General features: G+C 37.8%; 2 protein-coding genes across 5 annotated transcripts in view; both read left to right on the top strand.

Moving 5' to 3' along the window:
* Nucleotides 1-20,527, top strand: part of mtm (phosphatidylinositol-3-phosphate phosphatase) — a 161,383-nt gene that overhangs the window by 62,741 nt on the left and 78,115 nt on the right. For all 4 annotated transcript variants that reach the window (XM_076210225.1, XM_076210223.1, XM_076210222.1 and 1 more), the window contains 2 exons: nt 5,341-5,493; nt 6,183-6,332. In XM_076210225.1, the coding sequence (XP_076066340.1) occupies nt 5,341-5,493; nt 6,183-6,332 (303 nt within the window). The remainder of the gene's footprint in view (nt 1-5,340; nt 5,494-6,182; nt 6,333-20,527) is intronic.
* Nucleotides 13,938-20,527, top strand: part of LOC143039895 (glycerol kinase 5) — a 474,671-nt gene continuing 468,081 nt past the window's right edge. The window contains exon 1 of the mRNA XM_076210226.1: nt 13,938-17,888. Coding sequence (XP_076066341.1) covers nt 15,863-17,848 — 1,986 coding nt within the window. The 5' untranslated portion in view covers nt 13,938-15,862 and the 3' untranslated portion in view covers nt 17,849-17,888. The remainder of the gene's footprint in view (nt 17,889-20,527) is intronic.

The following is a 20,527-nucleotide window of genomic DNA, read 5'->3' as shown; positions in this document are numbered from 1 at the left end:
AAAGATGTTTTGGAAAGAAATTAAGAGAGGAAGAGGAGGCGAATCAAGTAGAGAAGAAAAGGTAAAAGGTGCAGATGGAGAGATGATAATGGAAGAGAAGGCAGTAAGGGGAAGATGAGCAGAATATTTTAGTGAGTTGCTAAATGTGAAGGAGGATAGGGAGGGAAAGATAGTTGCAGTGGGAAATGCTAAGAAAATGAGAGTGATGAGTGAGGAAAATGGAGGAGAAATAAGGAAGGATGAAGTGAAGGCAGTTGTTAAGATGATGAAAGCAGGTAAGGCACCTGGTCTGGATGGATGCCATGCAGAATGTCTACAAAAAGGAGATAAAGTGATGGTGGACTGGGTGGTGAGGTTATTTAATGTTTGCTGGAGAGAGGGTAGAGTGCCGGAGGACTGGAGGAGTGCCTGTATATTTCCACTTTACAAGGGAAAAGGGGACAAGTGTGAATGTAGTACTTTCAGAGGGATTAGCTTGTTAAGTGTAGTTGGGAAGGCTTATGGGAGGATCTTGATTGAGAGGATTAGAAGAGGAACAGAGGGAGTAATTGGCAAGGAACAGTGTGGATTTAGGACGGGTAGGGGTTGTGTAGATCAGATCTTTGTGGTAAGACAAATATGTGAGAAAGCTATAGGAAAGGGGAAGGATGTTTTTTTGGCTTTTATGGATCTGGAAAAGGCTTATGATAGGGTAGACAAAGGCAGTGTGGGAGGTACTGTAGATACATGGGATAGGAGGAGGGATTGAGGAAGTTGGTGACAGAGTTTGGGAGAGTATGTGATAGAAGAAAGCTAAAGATAAATGTGGGTAAAAGTAAGGTGATGAGATGTACAAGGGGTGAAAGTGGCAGTAGACTGGAAGTGAGCATTAAGGGAGAGCGACTGGAGGAAGTGGATAGTTTTAGATACTTGAGTGCAAATGTGGCAGGAAAGGGTGGAGTGAAGGTGGAGGTAGAATGTAGATTGAGAGAAGCGAGTAAATGCTTTGGTGGATTAAAGAGTGTAATGAGGAATAGACATTTGGGAATGGATGCTAAGATGAGACTGTATGAAGGAGTGATTGTGCCAACAGCACTGTATGGGGCAGAAACATGGAACCTAAGAGAGGAAGAGAGAAGGAGTTTGAATGTGTTTTAGATGAGGTGTCTGAGAAATATGATGGGGGTTACTAGGCTAGATAGTGTGAGAAATGAGGAGGTGAGGAGAAGAACGGGGGTGGAAAGGGAGTTGGGAGATAGGGTTGATGAAAGAGTATTAGGATGGTTTGGACACATGGAAAGAATGAGTGAAGAAAGACTAGTAAAAGAGGTATGGAAGGCAGATGTGGAGGGAGTGAACATGAGGGGACGTCCTAGGATGAGGTGGATGGATAAGGTGAAGGGGGCTTTGGGGAAGAGGGGAATGTCTGTTGAGGAAGGATGGGAGAGGACAGAAGACGGGTGAATGGAGAATGGTTGTGTATGGATGATGATGTGATGCATGAGGTGGAATGGGTTGGGGGATAGGGGGTGAGGTAGTATGTGTGAGCAAAATTTGATGCAGCCCGAAGGGATTTCTCCCCGTCTTCTCCTTTTATGCATGGGGGGACAGAGGGGGGGGGGGGTTGCCGATTTAATGAAGCGGCCTTGCTGTGGATGTGCTGTCTTGCGACACTGCTTGTAACCCAGGGCAGTGGACAAGGTGCAGGGATGACCCGTCATCCAGGAGGTGCTAAGATAAGAGGGAGGGTGGAGGGGTGTGGAGTGTATTCAGGGATGGAATGGGTGGGAATGATTTTGTCTTTCCATTTTGGCTACCTCCCTTGTAAGGGGGAAAAGCCTTGGTATATGTATGTATTTTAAAACACTATGTTTATGTATATGTGAAAGTGTCTGTATCCTTGTTGGAATGCCGTCGCCTTGATGAATGTTGCCATTTAGCCCTTTTATAACGGATCAAAATGATAACACTATTGATAACTAAAATTATAATAATAATGATAATGGTAATAGTAATTGTAATACTAACAATAATAATAATTACAATAATATTAATAGTAATAAAAGTAATAATGATAAGGAAAATGATGATAACAACAATGATAATAATAATAATAATAATAATAATAATAAGGATAATGATAATAACAACTATAATAATAATATTACATTAATAACATTATCAACACTAATAATAATGATAAACTGACATAATTAATGAATTAATAGTTTGGGGTTATATAGAAAATCTTAGACTTTACTATGGGGTCGATGAGCTGAAAAGTTTGGGAACCCCTGGTGTAGTAGTTTCAGAGGGATTAGCTTATTAAGTGTAGTTGGGAAGGCTTATGGGAGGATCTTGATTGAGAGAATTAGGAGAGGAACAGAGGGAGTAATTGGCGAGGAACAGTGTGGATTTAGGACAGGTAGAGGTTGTGTAGATCAGATTTTTGTGGTAAGACAGATATGTGAGAAAACTATAGGAAAAGGTAAGGATGTTTTTTGGTCTTTTATGGATCTGGAAAAGGCTTACGACAGGGTAGACAGGAAGGCACTGGGAAGTATTGCAGATATATGGGATATGAGGAAAGCTGTTAAGAGCAGTCAAGAGTTTTTATGAGAGTAGTAGAGCATGTGTCAGGATTAGAAATGGAGAGAGTGAATGGTTAGAGGTAAAGTTGGGCCTTCGTCAGAGATGTGTTATGTCACCCTGGCTGTTCAACTTATACATGGATGGGGTGGTGCAAGAGGTAAATGCAAGGGTGGTGGTTCAGGAATTGGAGATATTTAAAGAAAATGGAGAAAAGTGGGAGGTGAGACAGTTGTTGTTTGCTGACGACACTGCGCTTGTAGCAGGATCAGAGGAGGGATTGAGGAAGTTAGTGACAGAGTTTGGGAGAGTGTGAAAGAAGAAAGTTGAAGATAAATGTGGGTAAAAGGTGGTGAGATGTACAAGGGGTGAAAGTGACAACAGACTGGAAGTGAGCCTTAAGGGAGAGCGACTGGAGAAAGTGGATAGTTTTAGATACTTGGGTGCAAATGTGGCAGGAAAGGGTGGAGTGGAGGTGGAGGTAGAATGTAGATTCAGAGAAGCGAGTAAATGCCTTGGTGGAATAAAAAGTGCAATGAGGAATAGACATTTGGGAATGGATGCTAAGAGGAGGTTATATGAAGGATTGATTGTGCCAACAGCACCATATGGGGCAGAAACATGGAACATAAGAGAGGAAGAGAGGAGTTTGAATGTGTTTTGAGATGAGGTGTCTGAGAAGTATGATGGGAGTTACTAGGCTAGATAGAGTGAGAAATGAGGAGGTGAGGAGGAGAACAGGGGTGGTAAGGGAGTTGGGAGATAGGGTGGATGAAAGAGTATTAGGATGGTTTGGACACATGGAAAGAATGAGTGAAGAAAGGCTAGTAAAAGAGGTATGGAAGGCAGATGTGGAGGGAGTGAATATGAGGGGGTGACATAGGATGAGATGGATGGATGGGATGAAAGAGGCTTTGGGGAAGGGGGGAATGTCTGTTGAGGAAGGACGGAAGAAAACAGAAGACGGGTAAATGGAGAATGATTGTATATGGATGATGTTGCGATGCATGAGGTGGAATGGGTAGGGGAATGGGGGATGAGGTAGTATGTGTGAGAAAATTTATGTATGAGGGGACGGAGAGGGGGGTCGCCGATTTAATGAAGCGGCCTTGCTGTGGATGTGCTGTTTCTTGCAAAACTGCCTCTGACCCAGGGTGGACAAGATGCAGAGATGACCCATCATCCAGGAGGTACCAAGATAAGAGGGAGGGTAGAGGGTGGAGGGGACTGGAGTGTATTTAGGGATGGAATGGTTGGGAATGGTGTTTATGCCTTTTTTGGGGGGGCTACCTCCCTTGTAAGGGGGAAAAATCCTTTGGTATATGTATGTGTGTATTAATACATTTGAAATAATGTAACAAATCACTTGGTTTCTTAATTTATATTTATCGACAAGAAAAAGGAAATATACAGAGGCTTTTTTTCTCCTTACAAGGGGGGTAGCCACAAAACAAAGGCATAAAAACCATGCCCACCCATTCTGTCCCCAACATACTCCACTTCTATCCACCCCCTTCCCTCCCTCTTATCTTGGCATCTCCTATCCCTGGATCTCACCCATAGCCCTGGGTCAGAAGCGGTGTCACAAGACACAGCACATTCACAGCAAAGCTGCTTCATTAAACCAGTGACCTTCCCTCTCTATCCCATCATGCAGAAAAGGAGAAGATGAGGAGAAAACCATTCGGGCTGTGTCAGTTTAATTTTTCACACATATTACTGCACCCCACATCACCTACCCACTCCCCCTCATGCATCACAGCATCATCCATACACAACCATTCTCCATTCACCCCTATCTTCTGTCCTCTCCCGTCCTTCCTCAACAGACACTCCCCTCTTTCCCAATGCCCCTTTTTTCCCATCCATCCATCTCATCCTAGGTTGCCCCCTCATGTTCACTCCTTCAATCTCTACCTTCCACACCTCTTTTACTAGTCTTTCTTCACTCATTCTTTCCATGTGTTCAAACCATTCCAATACTCTTTCATCAACCCTATCTCCCAATTCTTTTTTCACCCTTGTTCTCCTCACCTCATTTCTCACTCTATCCATCATAGTAATCCCTATCATACTTCTCAGACACCTAATCTCAAACACATTCAAATTTTTTTCTCTTCCTCCCTTATGTTCCATGTTTCTGCCCCATACAGTGCTGTTGGAACAATCTCGCCTTCATACAGTCTCCTCTTAGCATCCATTCCCAAATGTCTATTTCTCATTACACTTTTTAATCCCCCTCTTCCGTCCTTCCTCAACAGACATTCCCCTTTTCCCCAATGCCCCTTTTACCTCATCTATCCATCCATCTCATCCTAGGTCACCCCCTCATGTTCACCCCTTCCACATCTGCCTTCCACAGTTCTTTTACTAGTCATTCTTCACTCATTCTTCACTCATTCTTCACTCATTCTTCCCATGTGTCCAAACCATCCCATTAATCTCTCATCCACCCTATCTCCCAACTCCCTTTCCACCCTTGTTCATCTCCTCACCTCCTCATTTCTCACTCTATCCAGCCTAGTAACCCCTATCATACTTCTCAGACACCATATCTCAAATACATTCAAACTCCTTCTCTCTTCCTCTCTTATGATCCATGTTTCTACCCCATACAGTGCTGTTGGTACAATCACTCCTTCATACAATCTCCTCTTAGCATCCATTCCCAAATGTCGGGCCACCCAACATTCATTCTTTTTCAATAGGAAAAATTAGTTACATGCTACTTCCCCAGGAAAGGAAGTCTATAGCAAATGTTATTCTTTAAAGGAGAACCACTCAAGACGCAGTGTGACAGAGAAATTACTCCAGTATGCCTTCCCAGCATCCCACAAGATTCCCTTCTTTGGTTTTGAGTACTGTGAGGCCTATCAGGAAAATGGATGGACCATCTATGAACCCATAGCTGAACTCAAGAGACAGGTGAGTGTGAAGTAATGTGTGACTATTGGAAGAGATTTAGGGCATTATGCAAAATGTGGGAGTGCGAGTTTTTTTCATGAGGACTTTAAGGCATAAGAATTGTAGGGGAATCTTATAATGTTTGAGGTTTTCAGGAAGATCCTGTAGTGTTTTAGTTTTATAAGAGGGCTTATTCGAACCTGAATTTTTCAGGAGGATCCTATGGGGCCTAGGTTTTGCAGGAGGATCCATTGGATCCTAAGTTTTTCAGGATCCCATGGGATTGGGTTTTCAAGAGGACTAAGTAGAGAACAATTTTTTGTATAGGACTACATTGACCCTTAGTTCTTCAGAATCCAGTAGAATAGAGTTTCTTTATTGACACTTTATGGGGCCAAGGTTTTTAAGAATAATGTAGGACCTGAGTTGTACAGGAGGACCCTATGGTGTTTTAAGTTATTCAGGCCATACGTATTGATTGCATTAAGGAAGACAAAATGATGTACTTTTTCTTAGATTATACCATATTTTGAAGATAAACTCCCCAGTGCAGCAAACTGAATATGATTTTTGATGAATGTGGTAATTCTATATCTTCAGTTCTGTCAACAGCAAAATGCATTTCTCAGATAGGCATTTATGACACAGAAGTCATCATCAATTTAAATTTACAGGTTTACTGTGGCTTACCATACATATTCTTTCCACAGGGTCTTCCCAATGAATCCTGGAGGATAACACGCATCAATGAACAGTATGAACTATGTGAGTCCTACCCAGCCGTATGGGCAGTGCCTTCTGCAGCATCAGATGATGATTTAAAGGCTGTTGTAGCCTTCCGAAGCCGTGGTCGCATTCCGGTAAAACCACTAGCTATTTAGATCTTATAATCTGTAATGTGTAGGTGGGTTACTGGGGGGATGCATTTGACCCTTTTAGATGTATTTAACCTAGTTGTATTTTACGGGAAAGGGAGCTGTGCTCGTGGTGACCCGTTTTTGTATCTTGCAAGATCAAGTTTGTTCTTAAATTCTTGTATTGTGTTTGCACACACTAATTTTTCATCCAATTTGTTCCAGATATGTGTCACTCTGTGTGGGAAGCTGTTCTTTTTCAGGTCTCTTCTGTAGCTGTCCCTTTTGAGTTTCATTATATGTCCTCTTGTTTTTCCTCTGTCCTACTTTAATAAGTCCTCTCTATCAAGGCATTCTTTTCTTTTAATGATTCTATAGATGGTTAGTAGATCCCCTCATTCTCTTCTTTGTTCCAGGGTCGGCAATTCCAGTTCGGCCAGTCTTTGTTCATATGTCAAGTTTGAAAGTGTTGGGGCCATCTTTGTCATTGCTCTTTGTATTCTTTCTAATTTTCTTATATTCTTTTTTATACTGGGTGACCATATCAGTGCTGCATATTCCAGTTTTGGCCTTATCGGTGTTTGTAATATTTATTTTTATCATTTCCTTATCCTGGTATTTAAAAGCCACCTTTATTGATCTCAACAGATTGTATGTTTGTCTAACAATTTTATTTGTATGTTTATCTGGCGACATGTCTTTGGTTATGATTACTCCTAGGTCCCTTTCAGAATTTACTTTCTTTACTTCTATTCCGTCAATTTTATACTGTCCTGATATCCTATTCATGCTTTTCCCAAATTCAATTATACAGCATTTCTTGATGTTCAGTTCTACTTCCCATCTCTTGCTCCACTCTGTTTAACCTGCTGCCCGACGTGCGATGTCTCGAAATAATAATCGCATTATAAAAAATAAAGTCAGTGCTAAATTGTCCATTCTCTTTCACCCGTGTATTTTGATAACCATAGAAAACTGATGAAGCCAGTTTAGAGAGGATGAAAATTACGTAGGTACAACTACAATAAATATAATCAAGATGGCGACTTCGGCATCAGCGAGTACCTACTTGCTCCTCATGCCGCCTACGTAGGCGGCACCATATGGAAGTGGTTAATAACTTTGCGTCATCTGCAAAGAAGTTCATGTAACATTCAGTACTTTTGTCCATGTCATTCACATATATAGCAAACATTTTTGGAGCTAGTACTGAACCCTGTGGGATGCCACCACTCATTACTTCCCATTTTGAATATTTGTCTCCGAGCACCACTCTCATTTTTCTTTCATGTAGGAAATCCTCCATCCAATGTTACCAGATGTTACCAGATTGTGGTGGTGGAGTCAAGGAAAAATTTATAGATTAGTATTTTGGAGGTATATAAATACACACAAACATATGTATATATATATATATATATATATATATATATATATATATATGCAAAGTAGACCACTTGGAAAAAGAAACTAACGAAGCAGAGCGCTTTCGTATATTACATCTTCAGTGCAACAAGTGTTGCACTGAAGATGTAATATACGAAAGCGCTCTGCTTCGTTAGTTTCTTTTTCCAAGTGGTCTACTTTGCATAAGTGAACACACGTACCCGTGTTCTTATTAGCATATATATATATATATGTGTGTGTACTATAATATATATACAATAATATATAATTCAGTATATGTATAAAGTATAATTGTAGCAGAAATATATTCAAGTAGAAATAGATGGTATAATAGGAAAACAAAATAATGAAACAGCAAGTTGATGGGAAAATTCAAAATCAGTACGTGAGAGTAATCGCCACGAAAAACACTTCTATAACAACGAACTACGTTTTCTGCAACAACACAACAATAACGCTCACTATCCAAAAACCAACTGCCCAGTCCTATTAATCGCTAGAATTATGTACATCGAACCAAACATGAAGCTATGACTAATATTCCCCGAAATTCACTGACAGCTCATATCATTGTTACACGAGACACACACACACACACACACACACACACACACACACACACACACACACACACACACACACACACACACTTCAACAAACGGACGGCTTAGAAGACGTTCTGAAGAAAATTGAAGTTTCGTGGATCCCAACGCAAAGAGAAGTGCCTATTGTATTTACAGGGTGGGGGGGAAATTGCTCGTGGGGTAGTGGGAAAGTAGGGAAAGAGGAGAAGGGGAGGGATTGCTGAGGGAAATGGAAGGAAATAAGGAAGGAGAGGACTTGGCCCAGGCAGACAGGCGAAAGGTAAACAAACGGCCCCCCGACCAGCTGAGTGACGATGAAATGTCTAATAAAAATATAAAGATTAGAAGTATAGATAAGAGCAATACAGTAGAAAGTGATGAGAATATTTTCCAGGGATTTAAAGAGGGTGGGGGGGGACACAACCCCCCCCCCCCGACTGACAAGACTAGAAGAGAAGGTCGATAAGATGATCAAGGACTTGGAGCGTAGGTTCGGTCATGTTAACAACATTGTACAGAGGGTTGAAAAATTGGAAGAACTAGAGAAGGCGAACAAAAACTTAACTAAGGAAATTGAAGAATTAAAAAAACAGTTAAAAGAAGTAAAAGAAGAGAATATAGTCTTAAAGGAGAATAATAAGGAGAACAAGGAGGTTGGAAAAAATCCAAGAAAATAGCAAAGTTGCATTCACTGACATAATCAGACAGCAAATGAATGAACAAATTGAAAACTCAGTTATTAAAGTGATGAGACAGAAGGAGAATATAGTAAGAGACTTAGCAGACAGAAAGAAATGTATAATTATATTAGGAATGGAAGAGAAACATAACCCAGATAGAACCACAAGAATCAAAGAGGAAAATGAAAAAGTAAGAAATTTACTAGAATTAGTTCAGGAAGATGAACCAGAAATAATGAAACAAATCAAAGAGAAATTCAGGCTCGGGAAATATAGTACAGACAAGACCAGACCAATTAAGATTAAATTCAGGTCACAAACTACGGCTGAGAATATCTTATCCAAAACAGGGAAACTGGCAACAAGTGAACAATATAAAAAGGTATGGATAAAAAGGGAAATGAATAAAGAGGAAAGAGAGGAAGAAAAACAGAAAAGACTTGAAGCTAAGGAAAAAAACGAGATAAGAACGGAGTCAGAAAAAGAGAGATTCTATTGGAGAGTAGTGAATATGAAACTAAAGAAAGTCGACATACAAGAGAAAAACAAAAGGGAAACAGAGAACACAATGGAAGTGGCAGAAAACTAAGAGTGTCTTACACAAATATAGATGGATTAATAACAGGATTGAATGAGCTGAATGATTATTTGAAAGAAAAAGAACCAGACATAATGGGAATTGTAGAAACAAAATTAAAAGGTCCACTACCACCCAACAGTGTAGGACATGATGCATATAATTATTGGATTAGAAACAGAGTGAAAAAGGAAGGGGGTGGAGTTTCCTGACTAAGAAGGATATAAATGTGAAGTGTGTCACATATGGAAAGAATACAGTAGAGATGATAATGATGGAAGTAGAAGACAGAGATAAGAAGAGCAGAAAGTTTGTGATAAATTATGTGCCCCCGAAAACAGCCTCATGGGAAGAGAGTGAACATAAAAGTATGGAAAAAAGACAGAAGACCTGAAAAATGGAAAATATATACCTGTTATAGAAATGAATATGTACAAACGTGCAGAGAGGAAAAGAGAAAATATGAAAAAGATATCATAGAAAAGTGTAAAGATAAACCAAATCTATTCTACAGATTTGTAAACAATTAACTGAAAAACAAACAAGATTTGGAGAAATTAAGACAAGAGGGAGTTGAATACACTGAGGAAATGGAAATGGCGGAAATTATGAACAAACATTTTAAATCAGTGTTTACAAGGGAGAACATACAACCTGAAGAGAACGAATGGAAAGAGAAAGTCCCCCCTATGGAAAAAATAGAAGTAACAAAGAATGAAATGTTAACACACTTGAGTAATCTTGATGTCAGAAAATCGCATGGACCAGATGAAATAGCAAACTGGATACTGAAAGAATGCAGGAATGAACTGGCAGACAAAATACATAGCATACTAAACAGTTCCTTGAAAGAAGGAAAAGTTCCAGAAGATTGGAAAAAAGCAAATATAGTACCTATATATAAAGGAAGAAATAAAGAAGAACCTACCAACTATAGACCAGTCTCTCTAACAAGTACAATAGCAAAACTTTGTGAAAGAATTATCAAAAGTAGATGGGTAAAATATTTAGAAAAAAACAAAGTGTTAAATCCAAGGCAATTTGGATTCAGACAAGGACGATCATGCGTCACCAATTTAATATGTCTCTATTCAAGGCTAATAGATATAATACAAGAAAGAGATGGATGGGCGGACTGTATATTTCTAGACCTAAAGAAAGCTTTTGACAAAGTACTACATAAGAAGTTGCTTAAGAAATTAGAAACTGAAGGAGGAATACAGGGCAAACTACTAAATTGGATGGAAGACTTTTTGCAAGAAAGAAAAATGAGAGTAGTGATAAGAAACCAGCACTCAAAATGGGATGAAGTAATAAGCGGTGTTCCGCAGGGAACAGTTTTGGCCCCAATAATGTTTGCTATATATATTAATGATATGGATGAAGGAATTGAAAGCTATATGAGCTTCTTTGCAGATGATGCAAAACTACTGAAAAGAGTGAAAACTGAAGAAGATTGTGAATCACTACAGAGAGATCTAAATAAAGTACAAGAATGGAGTAGGAAGTGGGAGATGGAGTTCAATACAAAAAAGTGTAGTATAATGGAATTTGGAAAAAGCAAAAACAGAATAACAGGAGCATATAAATTGGGAGAAGAGGGAATAAAAAAAATAGAAAATGAGAAGGACCTGGGAGTAATTGTTATGAATAATATGTCACCTGAGAAACATATAAATAAGATTTTTGGAGAAACTTATAATTTAATAAGAACAATCAAAGTTGCATTTACATACCTGGATGAAGAAATGGTGAAGAAAATCCTAATCACCCTGATAAGACCAAGATTGGAATATGCAGCAACGATATGGTCACCAAGTACAAAAAAATGTATAAAAAAAACTTGAAAGAATACAAAGAGCAATTACAAAACTGGCACCAACACTCTCAAAACTATCATATGAAGAGAGACTAGAAAAACTTGAACTACAGACACTAGAGCAAAGAAGAGAGAGAGGAGACTTGATAGCTATTTACAGAATCATGAAAGGCATAGAAATTACTGATAGAGAGAATCTGATAAAATGGGATGATAGAAATACAAGAGGACACAGAAAGAAAATCAAGAAAGACAGCTATAGAAGAGATGTGAAAAAGAACAGCTTTCCTCACAGAGTAATAGACAGTTGGAACAAGTTAGATGAGAAAGTGGTGTGTGCAAAAACAATACATGAATTTAAAAATAGTTTAGATAAAATGAGATATGAAGACGGGACCCCACGAGCATAGCTCCCCTTCCCGTAAAATACAACTAGGTAAATACAACTAGGTAAATACACACACACACACTGTCATTGCTGGGAAGAAATGACAGTAAAGGGTGGAGACGGCTCATGGGGAAACGCTCTACTTGAGATGATTACTGACCATACAATGACACAATGGATACAGGAGAACACCAGGTATAGAAATGAAGAAGAACCATCGAGACTAGACTTAATAATTACATCTGAACCTAGAATAGTGGACAAGATTGAATATAAAACACCAATAAGTAAAAGTGACCACATATTGATTGAACTGGAACTTAATGAAGAAAAATATATGAAAAGAAATGAGCAATATAGAAAAGGAAGAATGATGTATGAAAAAACAAACTTTGATAAAATAAGAGAATTCCTTCAACAAGAAAACTGGGAAGAAATATACAAAGAAGAAACAACAGTGGAAGAGAAATGGAATATTTTGACAAAAATTTACAAAAAAGGAGTGGAAAAGTATGTCCCAAGACAAAAACAAGAAAAAGAATATGAATATGTACAAACATGCAGAGAGGAAAAGAGAAAATATGAAAAAGATGTCATAGAAAAGTGTAAAGATCAACCAAAACTATTCTACAGATTTGTAAACAATAAACTGAAAAACAAACAAGACTTGGAGAAATTAAGACAAGAGGGAGTTGAATACACTGAGGAAATGGAAATGGCGGAAATTATGAACAAACATTTTAAATCAGTGTTTACAAGGGAGAACATACAACCTGAAGAGATTAAATGGAAAGAGAAAGTCCCCCCTATGGAAGAAATAGAAGTAACAAAGAATGAAATATTGACACACTTGGGTAATCTTGATGTCAGAAAATCGCATGGACCAGATGATATAGCAAACTGGATACTGAAAGAATGCAGGAATGAACTGGCAGACAAAATACATAGCATACTAAACAGTTCCTTGAAAGAAGGAAAAGTTCCAGAAGATTGGAAAAAAGCAAATATAGTACCTATATATAAAGGAGGAAATAAAGAAGAACCTACAAACTATAGACCAGTCTCTCTAACAAGTACAATAGCAAAACTTTGTGAAAGAATTATCAAAAGTAGATGGGTAAAATATTTAGAAAAAAAACAAAGTGTTAAATCCAAGGCAATTTGGATTCAGACAAGGACGATCATGCGTCACCAATTTAATATGTTTCTATTCAAGGCTAATAGATATAATACAAGAAAGAGATGGATGGGCGGACTGTGCATTTCTAGACCTAAAGAAAGCTTTTGACAAAGTACCACATAAGAAGTTGCTTAAGAAATTAGAAACTGAAGGAGGAATATAGGGCAAACTACTAAATTGGATGGAAGACTTTTTGCAAGAAAGAAAAATGAGAGTAGTGATAAGAAACCAGCACTCAAAATGGGATGAAGTAATAAGCGGTGTTCCGCAGGGAACAGTTCTGGCCCCAATAATGTTTGCTATATATATTAATGATATGGATGAAGGAATTGAAAGCTATATGAGCTTCTTTGCAGATGATGCAAAACTACTGAAAAGAGTGAAAACTGAAGAAGATTGTGAATCACTAGAGAGAGATCTAAATAAAGTACAAGAATGGAGTAGGAAGTGGGAGATGGAGTTCAATACAAAAAAGTGTAGTATAATGGAATTTGGAAAAAGCAAAAACAGAATAACAGGAGCATATAAATTGGGAGAAGAAGGAATAAAAAAAGTAGAAAATGAGAAGGACCTGGGAGTCATTGTTATGAATAATATGTCACCTGAGAAACATATAAATAAGATTTTTGGAGAAACTTATAATTTAATAAGAACAATCAAAGTTGCATTTACATACCTGGATGAAGAAATGGTGAAGAAAATCCTAATCACCCTGATAAGACCAAGATTGGAATATGCAGCAACGATATGGTCACCAAGTACAAAAAAATGTATAAAAAAACTTGAAAGAATACAAAGAACAATTACAAAACTGGCACCAACACTCAAAACTATCATATGAAGAGAGACTAGAAAAACTTGAACTACAGACACTAGAGCAAAGAAGAGAGAGAGAAGATTTGATAGCTATTTACAGAATCATGAAAGGCATAGAAATTACTGATAGAGAGAATCTGATAAAATGAGATGACAGAAATACAAGAGGACACAGAAAGAAAATCAAGAAAGACAGCTATAGAAGAGATGTGAAAAAGAACAGCTTTCCTCACAGAGTAATAGACAGTTGGAACAAGTTAGATGAGAAAGTGGTGTGTGCAAAAACAATACATGAATTTAAAAATAGTTTAGATAAAATGAGATATGAAGACGGGACCCCACGAGCATAGCTCCCCTTCCCGTAAAATACAACTAGGTAAATACAACTAGGTAAATACACACACACCATGAAATTTCTGACCTGAGAAAAGCTAACTTGGATCTTACAAACGAAATTAAAGAAATGAAAAGAGACATAAATGAACTGAAGAATGATAATGAAAAGAAGAAAACTAATGATAATAACAATAGCAAAAATCTAAAGCAGGAAGTGAACAACAAATTACAAGAATTGACACAAAAGATCGAAGAAAACTTAGGTGGGGACAGTATCCAGGAAATTAAGAAGTGGAAAGAAAATATTGAAAATAAAGAAATTGCTTTCAAAGAAATAGTCAAGCAGCAAATGCAAGATAATGCAAAAGACACAATCATTCAAGTGATTAACGAAAAAGCAAATTGGGTCAGGGACACAGTAGATAGGAAGAAATGTATTGTGGTTTATGGGCTTAAAGAAAAACAAGGACTGGCGAGGTACATGAGAGAAAAAGAAGAAAAAGAGACAGCAGTAGAAATCCTTAATGAAATTCAGGGGGGAGACAGTGATTCAGGCACAGACTTAGAAGAGACTTACAGAATTGGTCGCTATACTAAGGATAGGAATCGACCTCTAAAGATAAAACTAAGGTCACAAGTGGTAGTAGAAGACATATTTGAAAAAGTAGGTAACTTGGCAAAGAGTGAAAAATACAATAAGATATGGATAAAAAGAGAAATGAGTACTGAGGAATTAGAAAAAGAAAGGGCACTAAGAGAAGAAGCAAAGGAAAAAAACTTGAAAAGATCGGAGACAGAATGCAAAGAATTCCAGTGGAGAGTAATAGACTTGAGATTAAGACAATGGCGCTTCAAAACGAACAAAACAAGGGAAGAAGAAACCAGGGAGAAGGAAGAAAATTAAAAGTGGCCTATACCAACATTGACGGACTAATTTCGGGACTGAACGAACTCAATGATTATCTGTTAGAAGCAAAACCAGACATAATGGGAATTGTAGAGACTAAACTAAGAGGTGAAATACCATCCACTGTTATCGGACAAGGTTTATACAACTACTGGATAAAAAACAGGGACAAGAAACAGGGAGGGGGAATCATGTTCTTGGCCAAGAAAGACCTAAAGGTGACAAAAATTGCAGAGGGCAAAGGTAATGCTGAATTGATCATGATAAAAGTTGAAGGCAAGAATATGAAAAGTAGAAAGTTTGTGGTGACTTATGTGCCTCCAAAAACAAGCGCTTGGAAAGAAATCGAACATACAAAAATGCTAGATGACACAAGAAAATCACTCAATGAGATACTAATGGGTAAGGGTAATCTGGTAGTTATGGGGGACTTCAATTGCAAAGAAATTTGTTGGGACAGCATGACAGTGCAAGGAGGAGATGACTCGTGGGGCAATGTACTGCTAGATATGACCATGGAGTACACAATGACCCAATGGGTCCGTGAAAACACAAGGTACAGAAATAATGAAGAGCCATCGAAACTAGATCTAATATTTACAACAGAGCCTGAAATAGTGCATAAAGTCCAGTATGAGACACCAATTGGAAAGAGTGACCATGTACTCATTGAAACTATACTAAAGGAAGAAATAGACATAGAGAGGAACGAAAAGCATAGGAAAGGAAGACTGAGGTACAACAAAACAGACTTTACAAAACTAAAGACATTCTTCTGAAATGCAAACTGGGAAATATTTTACAGGGAAGAAACAGCAGTGGAAGAGAAATGGAATATATTGATGGAAAACTACAATGAAGGGGTAAACAGGCATGTACCAAGACAAAAGCGAGAGAGAGAGTACATTAAATGTTGGTTCAACAAAAGATGTAGTGAGGCAAAAGACAGAAGGGACAAAGCTTGGAAAAAGTGGAGAAAAGACAAAAAACAAAGCAAATGGCAAATTTATGTTAACTATAGAAATGAGTATGTTAATGTGAGAAGAGAGGAGAAAAGGAACCATGAGAAGGATATTATAGACAAATGCAAAGAGCAACCCAAACTATTCTATCGGTATGTGAATGGTAAACTTAAAAACAAACAGGAATTGGTGAAACTATGCCAAGGAAACATAGAATACACAGAAGATTTAGAGATGGCCGAAGTCATGAACAATCACTTTAAATCTGTTTTCACCAGAGAGAAAATACCAAATTGTGACATAGACAAAAACAAGAAATCTCCCCTCATGAATGAGTTTACAGCATCACTAAAGGAAATATCAGAACATTTATCAAGGCTGGATGTCAGAAAATCACATGGCCCGGACGGTATTGCAAATTGGATTCTAAAGGAGTGCAAAGAAGAACTAACAGACAAAATACACATCTTAATAAACAGCTCACTCAAAGAAGGAAAGATACCCGAGGACTGGAAAAACGCTAACATTGTACCAATACACAAAGGAGGAAACAAAGAAGAACCCACCAACTATAGGCCAGTATCACTAACAAGCACCATAGCCAAAATTTGTGAGAAAATAATCAAGAATAGATGGGTAAAACATCTGGAAGACAATGACATATTAAACCCAAGACAATTCGGATTCAGACAAGGAAGATCATGCTCCACAAACTTAATATGCTTTTACTCAAGACTAATAGACATAGTGCAAGAAAGAAATGGATGGGCTGATTGTGCATTCCTAGACTTGCAAAAAGCCTTTGACAAAGTACCACACAGAAAACTACTAAAAAAACTGGAACACATAGGAGGAATACAGGGAAACCTACTAAAATGGATAGAGGACTTTCTGACTGGTAGAAAGATGAGAGTAGTGCTCAGAGAAAAATATTCAGACTGGAAAGAGGTGATCAGTGGAGTACCGCAAGGATCTGTGCTGGCACCAATAATGTTTGCTATCTATATGAATGACATGGATGAGGACGTGAACTGCTACATGAGCTTCTTTGCCGATGACGCCAAACTGCTAAGGAAAATAGAAACTGATGAGGACTGTGAAGCACTGCAAGCAGACCTAAATAGGGTATGGAACTGGAGTCAGAAATGGGAAGTGGACTTTAATACTAAGAAGTGTAGCATAATGGAGTTTGGAAAAAGCAAAAACAGAATATCAGGAAAATATACAATTGGAACCAAAGAAGTAAAGAAAGTAGGATCCGAAAAAGATTTGGGAGTAATTATCACGAACGACTTGTCCTATGATATACAGATTAACAAAATTGTCGGGGAGACTTACAACTTGCTAAGATCAATAAAAGTGGCGTTTACATACTTGGACGAAGACATGATGAAAAAAATATTGGTTACATTGATAAGGCCTAGATTAGAGTATGCAGCGACATTGTGGTCCCCCAGTACCAAAAAGAATATAAAGAAAATAGAAAGAATCCAAAGAGCAGCTACAAAAATGGCACCTGCACTTGCAAACCTATCATACGAAGAGAGATTGGCTAAACTGGAGTTACCGACACTGGAGCAAAGAAGAGAGAGAGGTGACCTATTGACCATCTACAGAATCATGAAAGGCACAGAGGTACTCGATAGTGAGAACTTACTTAACTGGGACAAAAGAAACACAAGAGGACATGGAAAGAAAATAAAAAAACATAGCTATAGAAGAGAACTGAAGAAAAACAGTTTTCCTCATAGAGTTTTGGACACTTGGAACAAACTGGACAATGGAATAGTATGCGCAAAAACCATTCATGAGTTTAAAAACAAACTAGACACTGCAAGATACAAAGGCGGGACATCACGAGCATAGCTCCCCTTCCCGTAAAATACAACTAGGTAAATACAACTAGGTAAATACACACACACACACACACACACACACACACACACACACACACACACAAAAATTAAAGAACAATTAAAGTGGCATTTACATACCTGGATGAAGAAATGGTGAAGAAAATTCTAATCACTCTGATAAGACCAAGATTGGAATATGCTGCAACGATGTGGTCACCAAGTACAAAAAAATGTATAAAAAAACTTGAAAGAATACAAAGAGCAATCACAAAATTGGCACCAACACGCTCAAAACTATCATATGAAGAGAGACTAGCAAAACTTGAACTACAGACACTAGAGCAAAGAAGAGAGAGGAGATTTGATAGCAATTTACAGAATCATTAAAGGCATAGAAATTACTGATAGAGAGAATCTGATAAAATGGGATGACAGAAATACAAGAGGACATGGAAAGAAAATAAAAAAAGACAGCTATAGAAGAGACTTGAAAAAGAACAGCTTTCCTCACAGAGTAATAGACAGTTGGAACAAGTTAGATGAGAAAGTGGTGTGTGCAAAAACAATACATGAATTTAAAAATAGTTTAGATTAATGAGATACGAAAACGGGACACCACGAGCATAGCTCCCCTTCCCGTAAAATACAACTAGGTAAAACTAGGTAAATAAATACACACACAAAAATTAAAGAACAATTAAAGTGGCATTTGCATACCTGGATGAAGAAATGGTGAAGAAAATTCTAATCACTGATAAGACCAAGATTGGAATATGCTGCAACGATGTGGTCACAAAGTACAAAAAAATGTATAAAAAAACTTGAAAGAATACAAAGAGCAATTACAAAATTGGCACCAACACTCTCAAAACTATCATATGAAGAGAGACTAGCAAAACTTGAACTACAGACACTAGAGCAAAGAAGAGAGAGGAGATTTGATAGCTATTTACAGAATCATGAAAGGCATAGAAATTATTGATAGAGAGAATCTGATAAAATGGGATGATAGAAATACTAAAGGACACGGAAAGATTATCAAGAAAGACAGCTACAGAAGAGATCTGAAAAAGAACAGCTTTCCTCACAGAGTAATAGACAGTTGGAACAAGTTAGATGAGAAAGTGGTGTGTGCAAAAACAATACATGAATTTAAAAATAGTTAAGATAAAATGAGATATGAAGACGGGACCCCAGGAGCATAGCTCCCCTTCCCGTAAAATACAACTAGGTAAATACAACTAGGTAAATACACACACGTTGCAACAAATTACTGCACGGTGCTGTTCGTTTGCAATTCACGATTGTGCTGCCTATAATTCACTTACAATAATATATATACTGTATGTGTATGTGTGTACACTAGGGAATTTTTAGGTACGTATCATTTTTACAATCCGCTCTGGCAACACTGTTACACCAACGCTCACTCGCTCAATTTAACGGAAAATTCACTTTAGCGGACTGGACCTTGGCTGAATTAGTTTGTTAAATTTGGCTTCTACTGTATGTATTTTGCTCAAGTCTTGCAAAAGACTGACAGTAGCCCAGGACACCAATACAGAATAAAAGAAGAACAACAACATTTAGATTTTTCATTAGACAAGACAGAATCATACAACATACCCTTTACAGAAAGAGAATTTGATGCTGCCCTAGATAGAAATAAAAATACAGGCCCCGGTCCAGATATGATCCCCTATGAAATGTTTAAACATACTACAAGGAATACAAAACTTTTTGTGATAAGTATTATAAATAGATTGTGGCGGGAACACAAATACCCAACCATATGGGAAACAGCTTTTGTATTATCTTTTCTAAAGCCAGGAAAAGACCCATATTCAGCTTCCAGTTACCGTCCTATTGCTTTAACCTGCTGTCTAGGCAAAATAATGGAGAAAATGGTAAATACAAGACTTGTCTGGTATCTCGAGCATAATAATATTATATCACCATCACAATGTGGATTTAGAAAAATGCATTCTACAATAGATGTCCTAATGCAGCTGGAGACCTCCATATGTGAAGCATATGCCTTAAAGCAACATCATATAACTGTATTCTTTGATATAGAAAAGGCATAGGACACTGCATGGAGACATGGAATTCTTAAGACCATTCATGATTGTGGTCTGCGAGGAGAATTACCCCTATATATCAGGGCATTTTTATCCCATAGATATTTTAAAGTTAAAATTGGTACTCTATCAGATAAAAACTGCCAAGAAGAGGGTGTTCTGCAAGGGAGTATACTTAGTGTAACAGTTTTTGCTTTGGCAATAAATGGGGTAGCAAATATTATACCAGATGAAGTATTAAGCACATTATATGTAGATGACCTCTCAATATCCTTTCCTGCTACCTATATGCTTGTAGCAGAAAGGAAACTACAACTCATTATCAACAAGATTGTCAACTGGGCAGAAAAACAAGGATTTAAAATATCTACCAGCAAAACAATCATCATGCACTTTTGCAGCATCAGAGGGATACACCCAGCCTCAGACCTTTATCTATATGGCAATAGAATACCCTGTGTTGAAGAGACTAGATTCCTAGGTCTCATATTTGATAAAAAGCTTACTTGAATCCCCTATCTGAAACATATTAAAACCAAATGACAAGAGGCTTTAACATTTTAAAAGTTTTATCAAGTACAAACTGGGGATCGGATAGACAGACAATT

Source organism: Oratosquilla oratoria, chromosome 27 (assembly GCF_046742065.1).
Source record: "Oratosquilla oratoria isolate Oo_2021 chromosome 27, ASM4674206v1, whole genome shotgun sequence".
Classification (NCBI taxonomy): domain Eukaryota; kingdom Metazoa; phylum Arthropoda; class Malacostraca; order Stomatopoda; family Squillidae; genus Oratosquilla; species Oratosquilla oratoria.
The sequence above is the reverse complement of the archived record's forward strand: the minus strand, read 5'-3'. Positions and strand labels throughout refer to the sequence as shown.